At 47.6% G+C, this 18,727-nt stretch overlaps 1 protein-coding gene across 1 annotated transcript in view; it reads right to left on the bottom strand.

Annotated features, from left to right (window-relative positions):
• Window positions 1–17,529, bottom strand: part of C3H1orf94 (chromosome 3 C1orf94 homolog) — a 45,407-nt gene extending 27,878 nt beyond the window's left edge. The window contains exon 1 of the mRNA XM_048434364.3: window positions 16,480–17,529. Coding sequence (XP_048290321.1) covers window positions 16,480–16,793 — 314 coding nt within the window. The 5' untranslated portion in view covers window positions 16,794–17,529. The remainder of the gene's footprint in view (window positions 1–16,479) is intronic.
• Between the last annotated feature and the right edge of the window lie 1,198 nt (window positions 17,530–18,727).

Below are 18,727 nucleotides of genomic sequence, written 5' to 3'. Positions count from 1 at the left end.
CACCATTCAGGTGTCAATTCAGATGCCAGAGTCTCCAAGTGCCCTTTTCTATCTGATTTTTTTTTTTTAAAGTCCCTTCCTCTCTCATGAGGCACGCTCTGTGGGGGGTTTCTATCAGTCTGTTTCTTTCATAACATCTGCCTTTATCATAGTGTTTATTATTATTAAAAAGATGTTACTTCCCTATCATATGCACTCCACAAAGGCAGAGACTCTATCATCACAGAGGCCTTGGAGCCTAGAACAGCACCTGGCACACAGCTCCAGCTAGGCAAGGCTTTGTTGATTGCCTGAATGAAGGCACTCTTTTGTCTCTGCCTCCTGCTGTGTGGCTGTGTGCTTCTCTTTCCCTCTCCTGGCCAAGAACTGTGCCTGCTTCTTCTGCTTGTTGCAACCTGTCTGGCTTTGCACTCAGTTCTGATCTGGCATCCCCTTAGTTTTTTGTTTTTGTTTTTGTTTTTTTTTATCAGAAGACACACCCCCCCCCCCCCAGCCCTCGCCACCACCCTGCTGCTCCCGCTTAGCCTGATCCCCGGGAGGCACAGGTGGAGGCCTTTCATCAGCCGACCACTGGCATGCATTAAAAACCTTCAGGGAGCCAGCACTGCCTCTCAACAGTGAGTGAGCTGGTGGTGCGGGAGAATTGTCTGTATTCTGTCAATCATATTTTAAATAAATGCTGATTGGCCAGGCAAGAAGTATAGGCGGGTCAACCAGACAGGAAGTAGGGGTGGGGCGATGAGAACAGGAGAATGCTGGGAAGGAGGAAGCCCATTCCTCCCCAGTCCTGCCTAGACCGCCGAAGAAAGAAGCAGGATGTGACCTGCCTCGCTGAAGAAGGTACTGAGCCATGTTGACAAGAATAATGGGCTATATAAGTTATAAGAGTAAATAAGAAGCCTGAGCTTATAACTTATAGAGACCTCTGTGTGGTTTTCTTTGGGACTTGCTGGCTGTGGAAACTGGGCAGGACAGAAACCCCAACAAGCAGTCTCTCATGTTGTAAGCTGGGGTTTCATGGGCACATAGTCTAAGCACCACTTAACTTTGCTAAGTTCAAAGATAAGCACATATTTCCTGGAATCCACCAGGAAAGTGTGTGTGTGTGTGTGTGTGTGTGTGTGTGTGTGTGTGTGTGTGTGTGAGAGAGAGAGAGAGAGAGAGAGAGAGAGAGAGTTATGCCTGTGTATGCCCCCTCGCGCATAGCATCAATGCCACAGTTCTATATTAGACGGTTCCCTTGATCACTTTCCACCTTTTTTTTTTTTTTTTGCCTTGAGGCAGGATCTCTCACTGAACCTGGAACTTATCAATTTGGCTAAACTGTCTGTCCAATGAGCTTGGGGAATTTGTTTACCTCTGTCCCTAACCCCCACCCCCAGCCCTGGGACTGCAGATGTGCATTGTCATACCCAGCATTTATTGGAGTGCCAGGAATCTAAACTCGGGTCCTTGTGCTCACACGCAGCACTTTACCCAGAAACCATCTCACCAGCCTCTAGGTTCCCCCCTGAATTTTGTTAGTACTGGCCCCCTCCCCTGGTGTTTGCTTTCTCCTTTGGGTTGATAAATGCTATAATATCTACCAGACTCTATCTAGTAAGTCATTTCAAGAAGGCAACCTAACTCCTGGGCTCCTGACAAAGGAATCAAGTCGGAAGCCATGCCAAGGTTCTAGGACTCCAGGTCCGTGCTGGCCCCTCTACTTCACCAACCTCTGAAAATGACAATCATGTGCTTGCAGTTCCAATGCTGTGTCATTTCTGCATTTTCAGTGTACAGAACTGTGTAAAAATAAAGGCTACTGACTGACTGTCACCCCTTCCCAGCACAATGACTAAGCAAGCGTGTGGTTAGCTCCCCTAGCAACAGCTCTGTGTGCAAGGATGAAAACTGCTACTCCACTGAGCCAAACAACAGAAAAATGCAAGCAGCAAGTTAGCACCAAAGGCGGACACCAGGACAAATCTTTTCTTCCAGCTATGGCATCTTAGACCAATGGCAAACACATCACGCAAGCCAAGTGTCCTGGCCACGTGGCTGAAGCAGGTTGAGGCTTGAACTGTGGAAGACTGCAGACTGACCTCTGGCCTCACGGTTCTGTGTCTACCTGGTGGGGAACAGCATGGTAGAGTGCTGAGGCAGAAACTAGACTCAACTCCCTAACCTTTTGCAGAGGGAGGCCAGATCTTTTAGCAAGAGGCCTCGTATCTAAGTCACAGGTCTGCTTTATGGAAATGGACAACAAGTGTTACATTGATTACATGGTACAGCTCTGAGCACCAGCCCCACCACAGTCTGGCTGGGGTAGCATGATCATCTGATGAAACACCTCTACTTCATCATGCTTTCATCAGATCCTTTGGTAGCTGCTTCTCTTCAGGATGTAGTAAGATGCAAAGACTTAAAATGTGCTTGTGGCTGAGTGGCGGTGGCGCACGCCTTTAATTTCAGCACTCGGGAGGCAGAGGCAGACAGATCTCTGAGTCTGAGGCCAATCTGGTCTACAGAGTGAGTTCCAGGACAGCCAGGACTACACAGAGAAACCTTGTCTTTTTTTTTTTTTAATTGTTGCAATTGCTAGCCCTAGCTTGAGTCACATATCCTATGCTGTGCCCCAATACAGCCTGGTGATTCTATCTAACACTAGTCCACGAGTACCTTCCCCAATCTTCAAACCTATCTTGGGTTGTACAGATGTGTCCAGGCTTAGACCCAGTCACATATCTTGTGTGCCATCTCAGCCTCATAAGTCTGCCTGATGCTAACTTTTCCACACCATGCCCAACCTCCAGGGCTAGCCTGGGATACACATGTGTGTCCCAGTTGGCTGCGTCCTGGGAACCTCGTCTGCCCATACTATCCCCAACCATCAGGCCTAGTCTCAGACTCACAGACACAACCAATGAAAGAAAGAAATCCACAAACCCAGGTCTCATCACAGACACAAATAATATCAAAGGCCAAGGCTATATTCTGTATCCCATGAAGTCCACCAGTCCCATAGACATGTTCTCTAATAAGAATTGCCTGGATGAACTCCAAGACACAGAACTTAGAAGAACAATCATCAGCTTCTTCAAATTCAGATTTAAAGAGGAGGATAAGAAATCAGCTCTGCGAACTCTGTGAGAACAGCAGTAAATGCCTGACTGAGGCCCAAGAAAACACAAACATATGGCAGAGAGAAGTGTCTAAGACAACTCAAGACTTGAAAACCGAATGCAGTAGAGAAATATTGAAGAAAACTCAAATTGAAATCAAGATGGAATTTAAAGAACTCGACAACCTAATTAGAAACTCAGGGCTTGGCCTACGGAAGGCCATGATGAGCATTCGTGGAAGAAATCAAACCATGAATGAACAGGTGCTGTCCGTCAGTCAAAGGAAAACCCAAAGCCCCCATTCTGAGGCTGAGGAATTTCAGTAACGAGGCAAATGAATGAAGATGTAATCCTCGGCTATGAGTCAGTAAGTGGCTTGCCACAATTCTCTAAGTCCAAATTTAAGATTAATTAAATGACAACTCAACAAGATTCCAGAGTCTAATTGACTCTAGAGAGAATGACTGACTCCTTACAAAAACCCATTTTCTCCCCCACTTCTTTAAATGTCTTCATTGTTCAACCAAAAACTCAACCAAAACTCCAGGTTCTGCCTCCGTGTCTCTGGCCTGCTCAAGCTGCACAGAGGACACCACCCACTCACTCCTTACAAGTGGAATGGATCAAGTAGAGACTAGACTATCAAGACCTGAAGTTAAAGTAGAGGAATTAGACCACAAAGCAAAGCGGAGAGATGGGGGGAACGAGGAGGGGAAGAACAAAGAAATAAAGGGAGCCCACAGGAACTGTGGGACACCACGAAAAGATCCAAATACTCAAAATAGACCTAGATGAAGGAGAAGGAAGGACAGGCCAGTTACCTGAACCATATCTTCAGCAAGTCCACAGAAGAAAATGTCCCCAAATTGAGGAAATTTGATCCACCGCCATTCAGATACAAGAATCACACAGAATACCAAAAAGTCAAGACCAGAAAAGAAACTCCCCACGTCTTACCACAGTTAAAACACCAAATATTCGCAACAAAGTGTGGGTTCTCAAAGATACAAGAGAAAGAATCACATCACATATAAAGGAAAACCCATCAGAATAACACGATTCCTTAGTGCAAACTTTAAAATCCAGAGGATCCTGGAGCAATGTACTGCAAGTTCTGGACAACCACAGATGCCAACCTACACTATTGCATCCAAGGGCTTCAAAGAGAGGCCTACCTGAGGAGCCAGAAGCCCTGGAACCCAGTCTGAATTTTCCCCAAGGGAGACCCATGTCAGCTCAGGTTGAAGATGATGGTGTTTCTGGCCTTTCTACTTGCATGGGTTCAGAGGCCAACACGATTCCCATGACACATATATCACCCCTCCCAGGGTGACCTGGGACGGCTTGGGAGGAAAGCGGGGCAGCTAGCTCATCAAACTGACCCATCCTCCATCTCACCTGCTCAGGTGCAATCGGTGAACTGCTGGGTCTCCTCTCTCTCCTATACAATATGCAGCCATGCCCACACATCAATTATGCACACACCTATGCACCCATGCACATAGACATATACCCCAAACATACGTACAGGCACACAATCATGTACACATGCCATAGTGAAACACACACACTACACACACACCACAGGCATATACAGACGCATCACAACCATACACACAAACTGTAGCCATGCACCCATGCACACACCACAGTTGTGTATACACACATATACCCCAAAACCACACACACACATGCACAAGCACACACACACACACACACACACACACACACACACACACACACACACATAAACAACACCCTAACTGTCTCGTTTGCAAACCAAGGTTGAGCCCAACTCTCTGGCCACCGGGAGACCCTGACCACCTCTCTCAGTTTAGGGGTGGTGTGCAGTAGTCGTCTAGGTGGCCTAGGTCCCAAAAGTACCTGGAGCCCCACTGAGCTCCCAGCTATTACTTTTCTGTTAGGGAGTGGAGAGTGGAAAAGGAGGGCCTTGAAAAAGCACTGGCCGCCCTGCCTCCAGCCCTCCTCCCCTCTCCAGCCCTCAGCAGGATTAAGTAAGATGATGAATGCGAAAGCGTTGGGTAAATTGTAAGGCGCACTATGCAAATGTTAGCGGTTCTGACTGAGAGGCAGCAGGGTGAGCCGGGGAGTCAGACCCAGCCTGGCCGGTTGGTGGCAGGCGCTAGAGTCCCACAGGCCAGCTTCACACATAGCCTGAGTCCCGCATCACCAGGGCCGACCAAGGTGTAAAATCATTGAGACCTCGTTTCTTCAGCTGCTAAGTGGGGACAGGATGGTGACACCTTCCCAGTCAAAGGTCAGCAACACTATAAAATCGCTCTGCTCCCAGAATGCCAAGCCTGTTTATCGCATTTCTCAGCACAGGTCTCCGCACACAGTGAAATCCGTTTCCTTAACAGTCCCAGCAATGCTGCTGAAGGACTCAGCAAAGATCACCTGCCACGCTTTCCTTTGAAACCCATCAGCCTAGGATGTCTCTCCTTGGACCCCTAGAGTACTCCAGAAGTGTAATTACTTATTATCCACTGGTGTTTTGTCTTTGTGAGGTCCCCTGGAACTGTACTTAGAGACCATTGTGAGCGGCCATGTGGGTGCTGGGAATTGAACCCGGGTCCTCTAGGAGAAGAGTCAGTTCTCTTAACTGCTGAACTATCTCTCCAGAGCCCCTTCTAGATTCTTCACAGCAGTCCTGGGACTAACAGTCATTGACAAGGGGAAGTGAGACACACCTCTTCAAACCACGCCCCTTCCTTGAGTCCACACCCCCCCCCCCCCCCCCCCGCCCTCTACTGCCCAAGGAATCAAGTGTTGAGTGCAGCCAAGGCCTGAGAGAGCTGGGTTTGGGGAATGAGGGATTCAGTGAGCTGGGGAATGAGACAGGAAATACTGGGAATAAACACAGCAGTAAAGGAGCTTCGGCTGGGAGCTGCCGAGTGATTCTTATTGTTCAAATTATCTTTAAAACTTTTCATTTGAATCTGTTTAATAAGGGAAGGCTTACCCCAAGGAAGAGGTATTTTTTTAATGTGACTTGGGAGCTGAATTGGAAAGAACGTTGCAACAAAGATATTAAAAAGGGGATTAAACCAAACCACTGGTGGCCCATCTCTGCAGGCTTCCACAACCTGCGACACAGCCCCCGAAACCCATGAAATCAAATTACAAAGGGGGACACGGGAAGCGGACGTTAATCATGATTCGTCTTCCTTTGCTGCCCATGGCTCCTGGCATTAAGCAGGCACAGACGGCTGTTGAGAAGGGAGCCTGTGTCCAGTGAGCTCAGGCACTGAAGCCCCTCGGGTTCCCTATCTCACCTCAGCTCCCTTCCAGCTGGTCACGTTGCCTAGCCTCTCTGAGCCCCAGCATCATCCCCATCACAAAATGAGAATAACAGTGACCGGCTACAACCATGGAAAGGTTGCTAGGAACGGAAATAAGTGTACATTGACTTCTGGAGCCTCGCACATACAAGCTGCCCAAGAACATGCTAGCTCCCTTTTATGCAGCCTAAGGCAGAAGGGCAAAATCTGCCATGTGTTGGCGGGCATGATATTCTCGCCCTACATGCCTCCATGCTCTCTCTGAGGGCCGTGCCCCTTTGCTTGGATCCTAGCCACTGCTAGGCCTCACTCTCCTCAAGGTGGCATTTTAATGGCTCATCCATCATTCACTTCCTCCCTCATTCATACAAACTGCATAATCACGGAGTGCCAGGAACTTGGCTGGACACCGGAGAGACAAAGATGAGTAAGACACAAGGCCTGTCCTTAAGGAACCCCATGGTGCAGTGCTAGAGAGAACCATCGCCACAGGCAGCACACAATATGCGTCAGGTGACCATCAGAACACAAAGAATCCCGTGATAGGATGGAGCTGACAGGCACGCTTCTGGTCAACAGGCAACGAGAGCACGGATTCTAATGTAGTTCTTCAATTCCATCACCGTTACAGAGACTACATTGCCCTGCCCATGCTGCTAGGGAGGCATTTGTCTCCTGTGCCCATCTCTTCTGCTTTCTCTCGTGAAATGTGATAAGTTACAAAATCCACCTCGCTCCCGCAAATCTCTTTTCCTTACTTGAGTAGTTTCCTTCCTCCGGCTTGACTGATGAGACCCAGACACTCCTCTCCTCATTGCATTCTCGCGCTGTCATTTCATCTTTGCTACCAGCAGTGCCGATGGTGAAGGTGACGATGGTGATGAGAAGGATGGGGGTCACGATGGCGCCAATGACAGTGGTGGGATGATGGTGGAGTGATGCTGCTGCTGAGAGTTATCATTTGGATAATGGTGATAATGATGGTGATGATGGGGACAATGGTGGTGGTGGCGTGACTAGTGATGATGATGGTGGTGAGGTGATGGTGGTGATGGTGATGATGACGGTAGTAATGGCCATGGGGGTGACAATGATGACGATGATGGTGGTGGAGTGATAATCATGCTGATAGTGATGATGTTGACCATAATTGTGATAAGGGTGGTGATGATGGTGGTGGTGGTGACAGTGATGACGACGATGACAATGAAATGATGCAGGTGCTGGTGATGTGGTGATGATGATGATTCTAACAGCCATAGGGGTGATAGCAATGACGGTGATGGTGGCAGTGTGATGCTGATAGTGATGATGGCATGATACTGGTAGGATTTGTGCTGGTGATGGTAATGATAGCTATGACGATGATCATGATGGATGATGATAGTGACAGCCATGACAATCATGATGATGGCAGTGAGGACAATGATGGCAGTGGTGTCACAGTGATGGGGAGAGCAATGATAATAATGGCAACGAGGCACATGAGTTTTTTATCCTATCCCAAGTGCCATCAGGCATCACATTCATTCCTCCATTGACAGGACCCTTCAGGGTAGTCACTATGACCCTTCTCCATTTTTCAGAAGAGGGCAACAAGGGACACATCCTAAGGAACTTGGTTTCAACTAGAAAAACTAGAGGATTCGTGAGTCTAATCCTCCTGTCTAGTTTTGTTATACGGAAACATATAAAACTCTTAAGAAAGAAGTGGTATATGTGAATAGCAAATCTCTGGGCAGGAAGTTTAGGAACAGTACACTTGCCAGGTCCCCAGTTCAATCCCTAGCATCAGAGAGAGAGAGAGAGGGTGAGGAGAAAAAGAAGATAGTATCCTAGTTCCTGTTTCTAAGAGCAGGTAGGAATTCAACAGGAAAACAAAAGGGTATTTCTGATAGTTGAGCAGCTGGAGCAGACGCAAGGCCATGCATCCTGGAGCAGATGCAAGGCCATGCATGCTTACCAGTGCTCATCTTAGATTACAGAACACTGAAAGAAAATAGCAACGTGTATGCCTAGAAATACTACTAAGAATTGCTACACAGACTCCAACCCAAGCCAAAAGAACAGAGGCCAACATGAGATGTTTGGGCAGAGCTACTGACAAGCTTCAGGAGGATGAAGTTCATGAAGGGTGGAGAACCTCCTGAAGGGAGAGGGAGCAAAGGCACTGGAACAGGAAGGTGAACCATGGCAAACATGACAAAAATGAGGAAGAATGGCTCAAAGACTGTTGAGCTTCCATGTCCCCAATTCATCCAACTACTCCATAACAACAGTAGAAAGAATTGTACCATTGGAAGAATCATCCAAACAAGGCAGCGTCTTTGCATCTCAAGTTTTTCTGGATTACCCTGTGTGGAAGACTGGAGTAAGCAAGGATCTACTGGAACACATGAACTTCAGTGCAAAAGGCTGCCGGCTCATTCCTGAGTTTGTTTTGCTTGGATTTTGAATGCCACATACTAGTTCATGGGTCAAGCAAGGATGGGGGTGTGGGTATCACAATGCCAGTAGTACAGATGCTGAGACCTGGAATGGGGAGCTCAGGAGGGAGGCACACCTATTTATGGGTTCCTGACATCATCCTCCAACTATTGAGAGATGTGGGACAATGTGTTCCAGCAGCAGGATGCCCGACTGCCTTCCACAGACTCTCAAGGAGGTACTAACTCCTGGAGGGGAAGAAAGCATCGCTTATCACTTTAGACCACAAAGATACCCAGAACTGCCTAGAATGGAAGACATGTGTCAGGCTGGGTCTCCCTCTACGTGTGGGTCTTGTTGCTTTTACTCTCATCACCAGGCTCCACGCTTTCAAGATAATAATAAAAGACAATGCATGTCTGAAGCGATTTCTCCAGTAAAGTAAATCCAATCAATTCCTTAATAACAATAGTAGAAAGAATTGCCCTGTTGGGAGAGTCATTCAAACAAGGCAGTGCCTTAGTATCCCAAGTCTCTCTGGCTTATAAAGATGTGCTATATAGATGAATACTTTTCACTGGTATGGATCTCGATTTATTAATACAAATTAAAGGTCAATTTTATTATTTGTATATTTCAACTCTTGATTAAAGCATTGTGTTTGAGCAACTCATTTAAAAATATAATGTATAATTAAGAAATACAGGTTAATAGACAATCATTTGTAATAGCCAAGCTTGTAATTATGTTAGTTATGTTTTCTAGATGTACAGAGATAAATTTCAGATGGACAGTTATTCTTCATACCTTTCAAAGACTAACAGGATATGAAATTTAAAATGCTTTAAAAACTTAGGACTTTTCATGACAGTGAGACACATCTGCTCCTGGCAGCACCAATCCACTTCAAGAGGATGATGGGTATCAAAGAGGTTTCGTATGGAGTTGGTTAGCCATTTTGGCAAGAAACTGCTCTTGCTTTTACTGCTTGGTGGCATGCTTTATAAACTAGACATGCAGGACCCACAGAAAAATGACTGCTGAAGTTGCCCAAAGAAGGTGAGACAGTTCTTCAAGGTTCCTGCTTCATGAAAGAGTCTGCCAGACATTCTGCAGGACACAGAAGAAAGTGAGTGACAAACTATCAGCACAGGTGGAACTGTCTTTGAAATTCCCTGCTTCATGGAAAAGTCTGCCAGAAACTATGGGCCTGTGGGCTGAAGATGGATGCTCCAATGTTATAGAAGAACTATACCTGATTGTGCAGGTAGTGAGATGTCTGTGTCAATTCTAGAGTTTTGTAAGTTGCTTACAATGCACTTCCTGTTTACTTTAGTAATATTATATCCTTCTGTAGTCTTTGGTGGAGTTTGAAGAAAGATAGTTAAAATTATAAAAGATGAATTAGATATAAAACTTTAGACTCACAAAGATAGGAAAGATGATAGAGCATTTTCCTTAATTTGCCAAATGTAAATGGACTAAATATTGTAACTATAAGTTTTGCTTTATAACTGTTTTGTTACATGTAATTTTACTACGTTAAAGTTAAAACCTTTCTTTTTATTTAGATAGAAAAGGGGAGGTGATGTGGGATTGCCCTCTGTATGCTATGAATAGGTTTTATTGCCATTAGTTAATAAAGAAGCTGCTTTTGACCAATGGCTTAGCAGAGTAAAGTCAGGCAGAAAATCTGAACAGCAATGTAGAGAGAAAGTAGGTGGAGTCAAGAAGATGCCAAGTAGCCACCGAAGAAGAACTTAAAAAAAAAGTTCCAGTTGCTGGAACTTTACCAGTAGGCCACAACCTACTATTTTGTATGGTAAAACACAAAATAATAGGAATGAGTTAATTTAAGATGAAAGAGCTTGCTAGAAATAGGCTTAAGCTATTGGCCAAACAGTATTGCAATTAATATAGTTTCTGTGTGAACTATTTTGGGTCTGGGCAGCCAGGAACAAAGGAGTAGTCGCTGCCTACACCCGTGTAGATGGGGTGAGCAAGGGTCCTACTGGAACAAACGAAGTCAGTGCGAACCACCAGGATGCTAGGCTCATTCCCGATTCTGCTTTTTGTTTTGCTTGGACTTTGAATGCCTAATTCGGATTTCTTTCTGCCAACTTATCTTTCTGCCAGACTTTGCATAATGCTCAGTAAAGCCTTTGAACTCTGCAAACCAGGTTCAACCTGGTTTGACAAGCTCAGGTGCCCAGGAAGGGCCTGGAAGCAGTCAGGGAAGCTGCTCACAGCCAGCCAGCCCAAGATCACCTTCCGATTCCATTCCTCTCTCACCATGTACTCACCCCTTAGGAAGCTCCCATCCTTCCCTAAACTTGCTGGATTCTTTCCTCGAGCTCCACCTTCTCCATCCTCAAGACCTGGGACACGTGTCGCTTGGGAAGACTTGACAACTGTTAGTTATGGTTAACTAACAGTCTCCTACCATGGAACTGTACCCATGTCTTCTGCTACAGTGCGGGGGTGCCCAACCTATTCCAAAAGCCTTCCCCAAGCCTCAGTCATGTGCTCCTTCATTAGCATGCTTATTGTCATATGTCACCCATTGTCCTTGCAAGGCACCGAAGCGCCACAAAAGATGTCAGGGCCTGTGTCCTCTTTCCATCACAAAATAATGTTTCACCAAAGCCAGTAAGTGCACATTAAGTGTTTCCTGGGTATTGCTGCAGCCTGCTGAGTCTGTGTCCCACCCTATTCACTGGACAGGTGACTTTTCAAGGCAAGGGGATTTGTCCTTCTTAGCCCTGTATCCCTGTGGCCCAGCACTTGGGCCTGGTCTGCAGAAGGCAATGGCAAGCATTCACCGAAGGCATCAAAATAGAAATGAATGAACAAGGACTGTTGTGTAGTTGGAGCAATGGAGACAGCAGAAAACCCAAAGCCCCCATTCTGAGGCTGAGGAACTTTATTAGTGATGCTGTGGTGAATGAATGAATATGTAATCCTCGAATATGAGTTAGTAAGTGGCTTGCCACAATTCTCTGAGCCCAAATTTAAGAATAATTAAAAGATAACTGAGCAGGATTCTGGAGTTTAATTGACTCTAGACAGAACTATTGATTTCTTGCCAAAACCCATTTCTCCCCACTTCTTCCCCCACCTCTTTAAAAGGAACCATTGTTCAACCTACAACCCAAGGTAAAAACCCTGCATTCCCTCTTCGTCTCCATGTGCCCAAGCCATCAGCAACGTCCCTGGTTCCCTCACGCTGCACATGGAACCCCCTACTCCTTCCATCCGTGGTACAGTCACTGTGGGCCAGATATTGCCCCAAGTGGGCCTCAGCTGGTCCATCACAGCATCTTCCCAGAGACCTCTGACTTCTCACATGCACTGTAAGCCACGCTTGTGCAGAAACTGAAGGAATCTTGGAAAAGCTCCCAGAGTGTGCCGGCACACACACACTAGATCTCAGCTCCGTGCGGTGACACTTTGAGGTCACATAAGACCTCACCAGCCCGATTCGGGTGTCCACTGACACTGCGCCCCCCTATCCCTCAGGACCCCCAGCCACACTCTGTCTCCCAAAGTTCACATCATCCTCTCTCGAGTCCTTGTGCTTGCTGTGTCTCCTGCGCTCCACCTAGATGTCTCTTCCAGGATTGTCAGACGCCCAGCTGCTTACTGGCATCTGAGACTCAGCTCACAGGCGCCTACACTTCAGCCTAACAGGTCTCCTGGTGTTTCTTTGTTGGATGCTGTTTCCACCATTGCACTTGTTACTAGGTGATATTATCTCACCTCTTTTATGTGCTTATCACTGGTCTCCTCCGATGAGAACACCTTCACGTTTTGATGTTATCATAATTTTTTTTGTTAGTTTGTTTGTTTAAATCTTACTTGTTTTCTGTTATTTTATCTGACTCAAAAGACCTGTCCCCCATCACTTAGCACTGCACTAGGCACACAGTAGCTACTTAGTATTTTCTGATTGAGTAAATGAACTCCTATGCACCTGCAGAGCAAACATGGTATGAAAAAGAATGTGATTGCTGTGTCAGTTACCAGTAATAGGACTATATAATACAGGGGTGAATACAGTCAGCATGCACGGATCCCACCACACTTGGTTCTGAGGACCCCATTGCCATGAATACCAGGAATATGAACAGGAAGCCAATATATGAGTCAGATAAAAAGTAAAAGGAAACCAGGGGTATTCAGCTTGCAAAGCTGAGAAGTCCGGTGAGGGGTCTGCTGTTGTCCTTTGCCATCTAAAGCACTGTAGAGAGAAGAGAGAGTAATCCTGCAGTCCCAAGAAAAGAATACGGCTCACTTAGTTTGATGGGAACCAATTTCAGCTCCAGGGAGAACAAGCCCCTTTGAGAGAGGTGGCGGTTTCAGGCGTGGCACTCCTCCATCTGAGAGGGTGTGAATGGCTGCTTGGCAAGGACATCGTGGAAGTGACTCAGACAGACCAGGATGGCCTCCAAAACCTTGCCTTCAGGTTTCTGAGACATTTAGGGACAGGGTCAAGAAACTTTCTCTGGGATCTGGAGAGACGACTCACTGAAGAGCATCGGGTATTCTGCCAGAGGACCCAGCTTCAATTCCCAACACCCACATGGCAGCTCACAACTGTCTCTAACTCCAGACTGAGGAGGACCAATGCCCTCTTCTGGTGTGGGTACCAGACACACATGTGATGCACAGACATACAAACAGAACACCGACACACATAACTATTTAAAGTTTATAAAGTTTTTAAGATCCAAGAACTTGCTTAGTTATCCTGAAAAGCGACACCATCAAACTAAACTTTACAGACTGGTCAGGGAAAAGACCGACAGGCGGGGTCTCATGGCTCAAACACATAAGACACCCTGGTGTGCTCTCTAGTTTTAAAGTCTACCCATGATCCCTCATAACATGGGGTTCCTAGGCAACGTGACTGTGCCGAGATGCCTCGTGTTCTAGGGGAAGATGAGCCACTCTGGTTACAGCTGGGCCATGATGGTCCAGTACTTCATCTCTGAAATTTTACCCTTTCTTAAGAGTCGAACCTCAGGCCTCAGGCAAAGAAATGAACTTCTTCAAACCTCAGCCTATTCCTCTGTAACAAAGTATTTTAACATCTGGGAGACTGTGAGTTTGAGCTCAGCTTGGGATGTATAATGGGTTCCAGGCCAGTCTGAACTACGTAGTGAGAACCTGTCTCAAGAAAACAAACAGCTGGTGGTGGTACAGGCCTTTAACTCCAGCACTCAGGAGTCAGAGGCAGGTGGATACCCGTGAGTTCAAAGCCAGCCTGGTCTATAGAGCAAGTTCTAAACCAACCAGAACTACACAGAGAGACCCTGTCATGAAAAACCAAAAAGAAAAAAAAAAGAAAAGAAAAAAAATAAAAATAAAACAAATAAATGAGAATGAATTTCATTTAAAGGGAAGAGAGGAGCAACTGAGAAACCAGAATGGCAGTTTGATAGTTATAGAAATTTAGATCTATAGACTCTCACTACCTAAATTTATTTGGGAGGTTTGCAGATTTGTATAATGGATAAAAATGGGGCGTTTGAAACGGTACCTACCTCCTGCAAAGCACGCAAGGTTTGCTTTCTAGCTGTTCTCATTAGAAGGAATTTATCACCCTAACTACTAGCAGGATCATTGAATGACTCTGATTTGCCACCTCCAGCAACCCCTACCATTACCCCCATTTGGCAGATGAGGAAACCAAAGCTCAGGTCCACTGACAGTCACAGGTTCTGCAGCTGGCACAGGGCTGAACCTGGTAGCCTCTCGTTTCAAGAAGCACTCATTGCGTTCTACTAGGTAGATAGCTTACACAGTTATGGTGTGGTTTATTCACCTCAATCAATGGTTTCCCAGGTCTCTTCTCAGTCTCTGAACTCTTTCAAATAGAATCATACTCAGAACTCCAGTTAGTAAAACCAGCAAAAGCTTGGACAGCTCTGGCTGAAGCATGTGTGGGGCCCAGCGCACAGCCCACTTGACTCCAGGGTGGCCATCTGAAGGACCCTCGGGCCTTGGAGCACAACATGAAAACTCCAGATGATAGCCGATAGCAGGAACCCTCCATTCCCAACCTTGATGAATTACATAGTAAGGCAGGTTTGTTTGCATAATGCATCTTTCATTTCTTGGTTTCCCATCACATTCGACCCTCGTTATCAACTCTGAGTTGGACAAGGCAGGGCACGTCATCCTCCATTTGCAGATGAGGAAATCAAGGCCAAATGGAGTGAATCAGCCGGCCAAAGTTAGGCCAGTTCAATTTCCGGCCAACAGGGAACTGGAAGTAGTAGTCTGTCTCCATGAATTCGGGGTGAACTGGCAGAGGAAGGGCTATCTACTGGAAACTGTTGCTGACCTTTGATCCAGAAAGTGGACAATCAGCTCCTTGGCCACTGAGAGAGCTGACTACAGCCCCAAGGTTTCCCGTGCCAAGGTGCTGTCCTAAAGCAGATGGCAATGAACGGGCAGAGGAGCTCAGTGCCGCTGAACAGACTAGCCACAGAATTCTGGCTCTAGAAAGGCCACTTCCATCTGAGCCGGTCCTGCTGAGCACAGGGCAGAGGAGGCAGAAGCAGCCAGCATGCCTTCTACCTTCATCTGCATCAAGCAAAGGAGCTTGCGAAGGGATTGCAGCAAGTGCAGACCTGAGCATCTGCTGCCCTTGGCTTTCCCTCTCAGCCATAGCTTTGAGAGCCCTGAAACCTGAGGCGGCAGACAAATAAATGCCTGAACGGTTTCCCCCATCTCTGAACCGAGTCGGAGCATGTGTTGGGGGGCAGACAACACTTAATTATCACTTAGTCCTTAATTAGCACTTAATTATTAACACTTAATCCATCTGCAAAATGGGGACACTAATACCTGTTTCACAGGGATACCGGGAGGATTAATTAACGCTTGCAGTCCACTTTGAAGATGCAGCGCCTTGAAAGAGTACTCAACAGTGACATTAATCACGGCAGCGGAAGCACTCCTTTTCCTAATGAGATCCCTTCTTTTTCTCTGATCCTTCCTCTCCTTTCCAATATCCAGGCCCAACAATATCTCCTCAACTTTTCCCTAATGCAGAAACACTTAGCTCTGGGTTTCCCACACGTGGGATTTCCCATCCGGGAAGCTGGCTATTTACAGCCATCTCCCAGCACTTTAATTTTCTATTATGTCCTCTGAATATGTCAATGCCTTCCCAGTAAATATTTTGATGTGCGCTCTTGCAGTAGCTCCATGGATGCTGAATGGGACAGCTGCTCTCTGTATTAGGGGATTCCAGATGTGGTTTCCAGCCACCAAACTCATCTGTGCCGAAGCCTGAACTTTTCTTGGGAGAGCGGAAAGAGCCTCTAGTTGCCTCGGGATACAGTAATCTAAACCCTAGGCTTGGTGAGGATGCTCTTGTAATGACCCCAGAGCTTCATCTTAGTTACCCAGGCCTTTAGAATCAGAAGTGTCTCCCTAACAGCTAGAAAGAAGCCTCCAGGAATGGTGTATACCCGCCCGCGTCCCTGGAACTTCAGGACCTTGGTCAGCTCCCTCCTTCGCCCTTCCCTTACTGAGGATTATGGGGATGGAGAGACAGAGTGGTCAACCCAAAGTCAGACTTCCTTCCTCTTCCCTCCACTCCTTGATAATCAACCAAACAGATGACTACTCACTCTTCTTGGAAGCTGACGGTCGCAGTCATCGGCGCGGAGAGTTTCTCCAGTGAGGTCCTGGGCTGCAGGGATTCCGGCAAGCCCTGAACTCTCTTCCAGATGTCATGGCAAATCTTGTCTAGGCTATCCTGGGGTGTGTCCTGGTGGATCCAGACGTATCTGGGGAATGGCCCCAGGGCGGATGGACGCTTGGCCACCAGGGCCGAGGATGGAGGGAGCCCATTTCCACTAGCCATCCTCTTTCTCTCTTTCCGGAAGCCCCTTTGTCCACCCAGGGCTGGGAGACAAAGGGACTGTCCACCACCAGCCCTCATTCACCAGAAAGGGAGATGAAGACTGGGCCTGGGAAGCAGTCAGTTCTGGCCGGCTGTTGCTCCAGCCAAGGGGTGGGTTCCAGAGGCCTTTTGTTTGGGTGGGGATGAGAAGTAGGGAGCAACTTTCTTTTGGGGAGGGGGGGCTTATGTTGACTTACTTTTATTTGCTCTTTCCTGGCTTTTGCCCCCCTCCCCCTCTCCCGTAGAAGAAAATATTTAAAAGTCAACAAAAACCAGTAACTTAGTAACCGTGGAATGCCCCGGAACTCAGGAACCAAGCGCCTGGGCGGGCAGAATGACATCTGGGAACGACTGGAGGGGAGGACTGGCTCTCCCACAGAACCCTGCACTCCCCCTTGCGAGACTCCTGAGACACCTTTCAGGGCCTGAGACTCAGCCCATTTTCGACTGTAAAGCCGCCAGGAGGGCTGAGTAAGGGCTGGACTCTGTTCTAGACTGAGTGGGGACAGGCCATAAGACTGTCACCTCCCACCTTCCCAGAGATCAGGTGCACACCAAGGGCTAACGGCCCCCGCCCGCCGACAGCAGGTCCTGGCTTTAGCTCTTCTGGCCGCCCCCTTCTGCCCTTCCCTCCGCTGTGGAGGCTGCCGCTGCTCTGCCTCCCTAGAAAGAACTCTCCAATGCGGTGTTGTGCTGGCAGTCTGCCTAGCCCCAGTCCCCAGTGGACACCTGTCGCGCCTCCGTGCAGAGCTGCGACCCAGCACCGCAGAGGGTCCCAACCCTTCAAAGGGCGCCGATTGAGCAGGGCGGGCCCGGGCTGGGGTCAGCAGATTTGCGTGCCCAGTAGCTCCCACACACCCCTGCCGTCGAGGTCGAGAGCTGCTGGGATTCTTTCTGTGGGTTCAAGCGCAACGGCTCGGCGGCTGAGTGCGCGGTGGCACGGGCCGAGCGTTCGTACCCAAGGACCTCAGGTGGAGTGGGGGCGGGGTGCTGCTGGGAAGACCGCAGGAGCCTCCCTTTTGAAGCAAGTCCAAGTGAAACACTGTCTCCACCCCACCAAAGAATACAAATTTAAGAGCCTGGGAGAGTGGGTGACCTGCCCCTGTGTCCCCTGGCTTTAATCCTAACTGCAATTCCAAGGGATCACCAAGGACTGAGCTCAAATCTTATCCTATTCAAGTTCAAGAGTTTAGTACTACTTTTTATTCGGTGTACACGACGGGAGGAAACTGAGTCTCCAAGTCCTGAAAGGGTGTATCCAAAAGGGTGTTCAAGAAGGGAGTCTGGAATTCAAAAACTCCAAACTCTAGTCTCGATCTGGTGCCCTGGGCTCCCGAGCAGATCCCAGCGCTGGGAGCGGGAGGCAGGCAGAGGTGGAAAACAGACAAACAGCTCACTCACTCTTTACTAGGAATCGATAGTCCCCACCCCCACCGGAAGCTTCTCCTTACAAGCTCACACAGCACCTTGCCTGTCAAGCATTCCCTGGTCCTCCAAAGCAGTGGTTACTCCTCCAATAGACCACCCGGGAAAGAACCAGCAGGAGGTGGAAGAAAAAATAGAGGCACACAGAAGCAGTCTGGAGAAGTCAGCCGCAGTGACCTGAATCTTCCTTTTCCTCCAGTTACTCACGGACCCTCTTTCTGTACCAGGTAAACTTCTGGGCACTGAAGAAGATGATGGAGAAAAAGTTGGTACCTCCTCTCATGGAACTGTCTTCTGACAGAGTTATTAAATCAAAAAGCCAGAAGCAGTGAGTACACACAGACCAAAGAGTTGCTGCAAAGTAATTGATGGCGAAGACTGAATTTCTGAGCTGGGTGTGGTGGCACACACCTGTAAACCCAGCACTTGGGAGGCTGAGGCAGGAGGACCTCAAGTTCCGGGCTAGCCCGAGTTACATAGTGTGCCCATCACAATTCTGGCACAGAGTAGGTACTCGATAAATACATGTTAGATAAACTAATGGTATA

The sequence above is a fragment of the Myodes glareolus genome, chromosome 3, assembly GCF_982192425.1.
Source record: "Myodes glareolus chromosome 3, mMyoGla1.1, whole genome shotgun sequence".
Lineage (NCBI taxonomy): Eukaryota > Metazoa > Chordata > Mammalia > Rodentia > Cricetidae > Myodes > Myodes glareolus.
The sequence above is the reverse complement of the archived record's forward strand: the minus strand, read 5'-3'. Positions and strand labels throughout refer to the sequence as shown.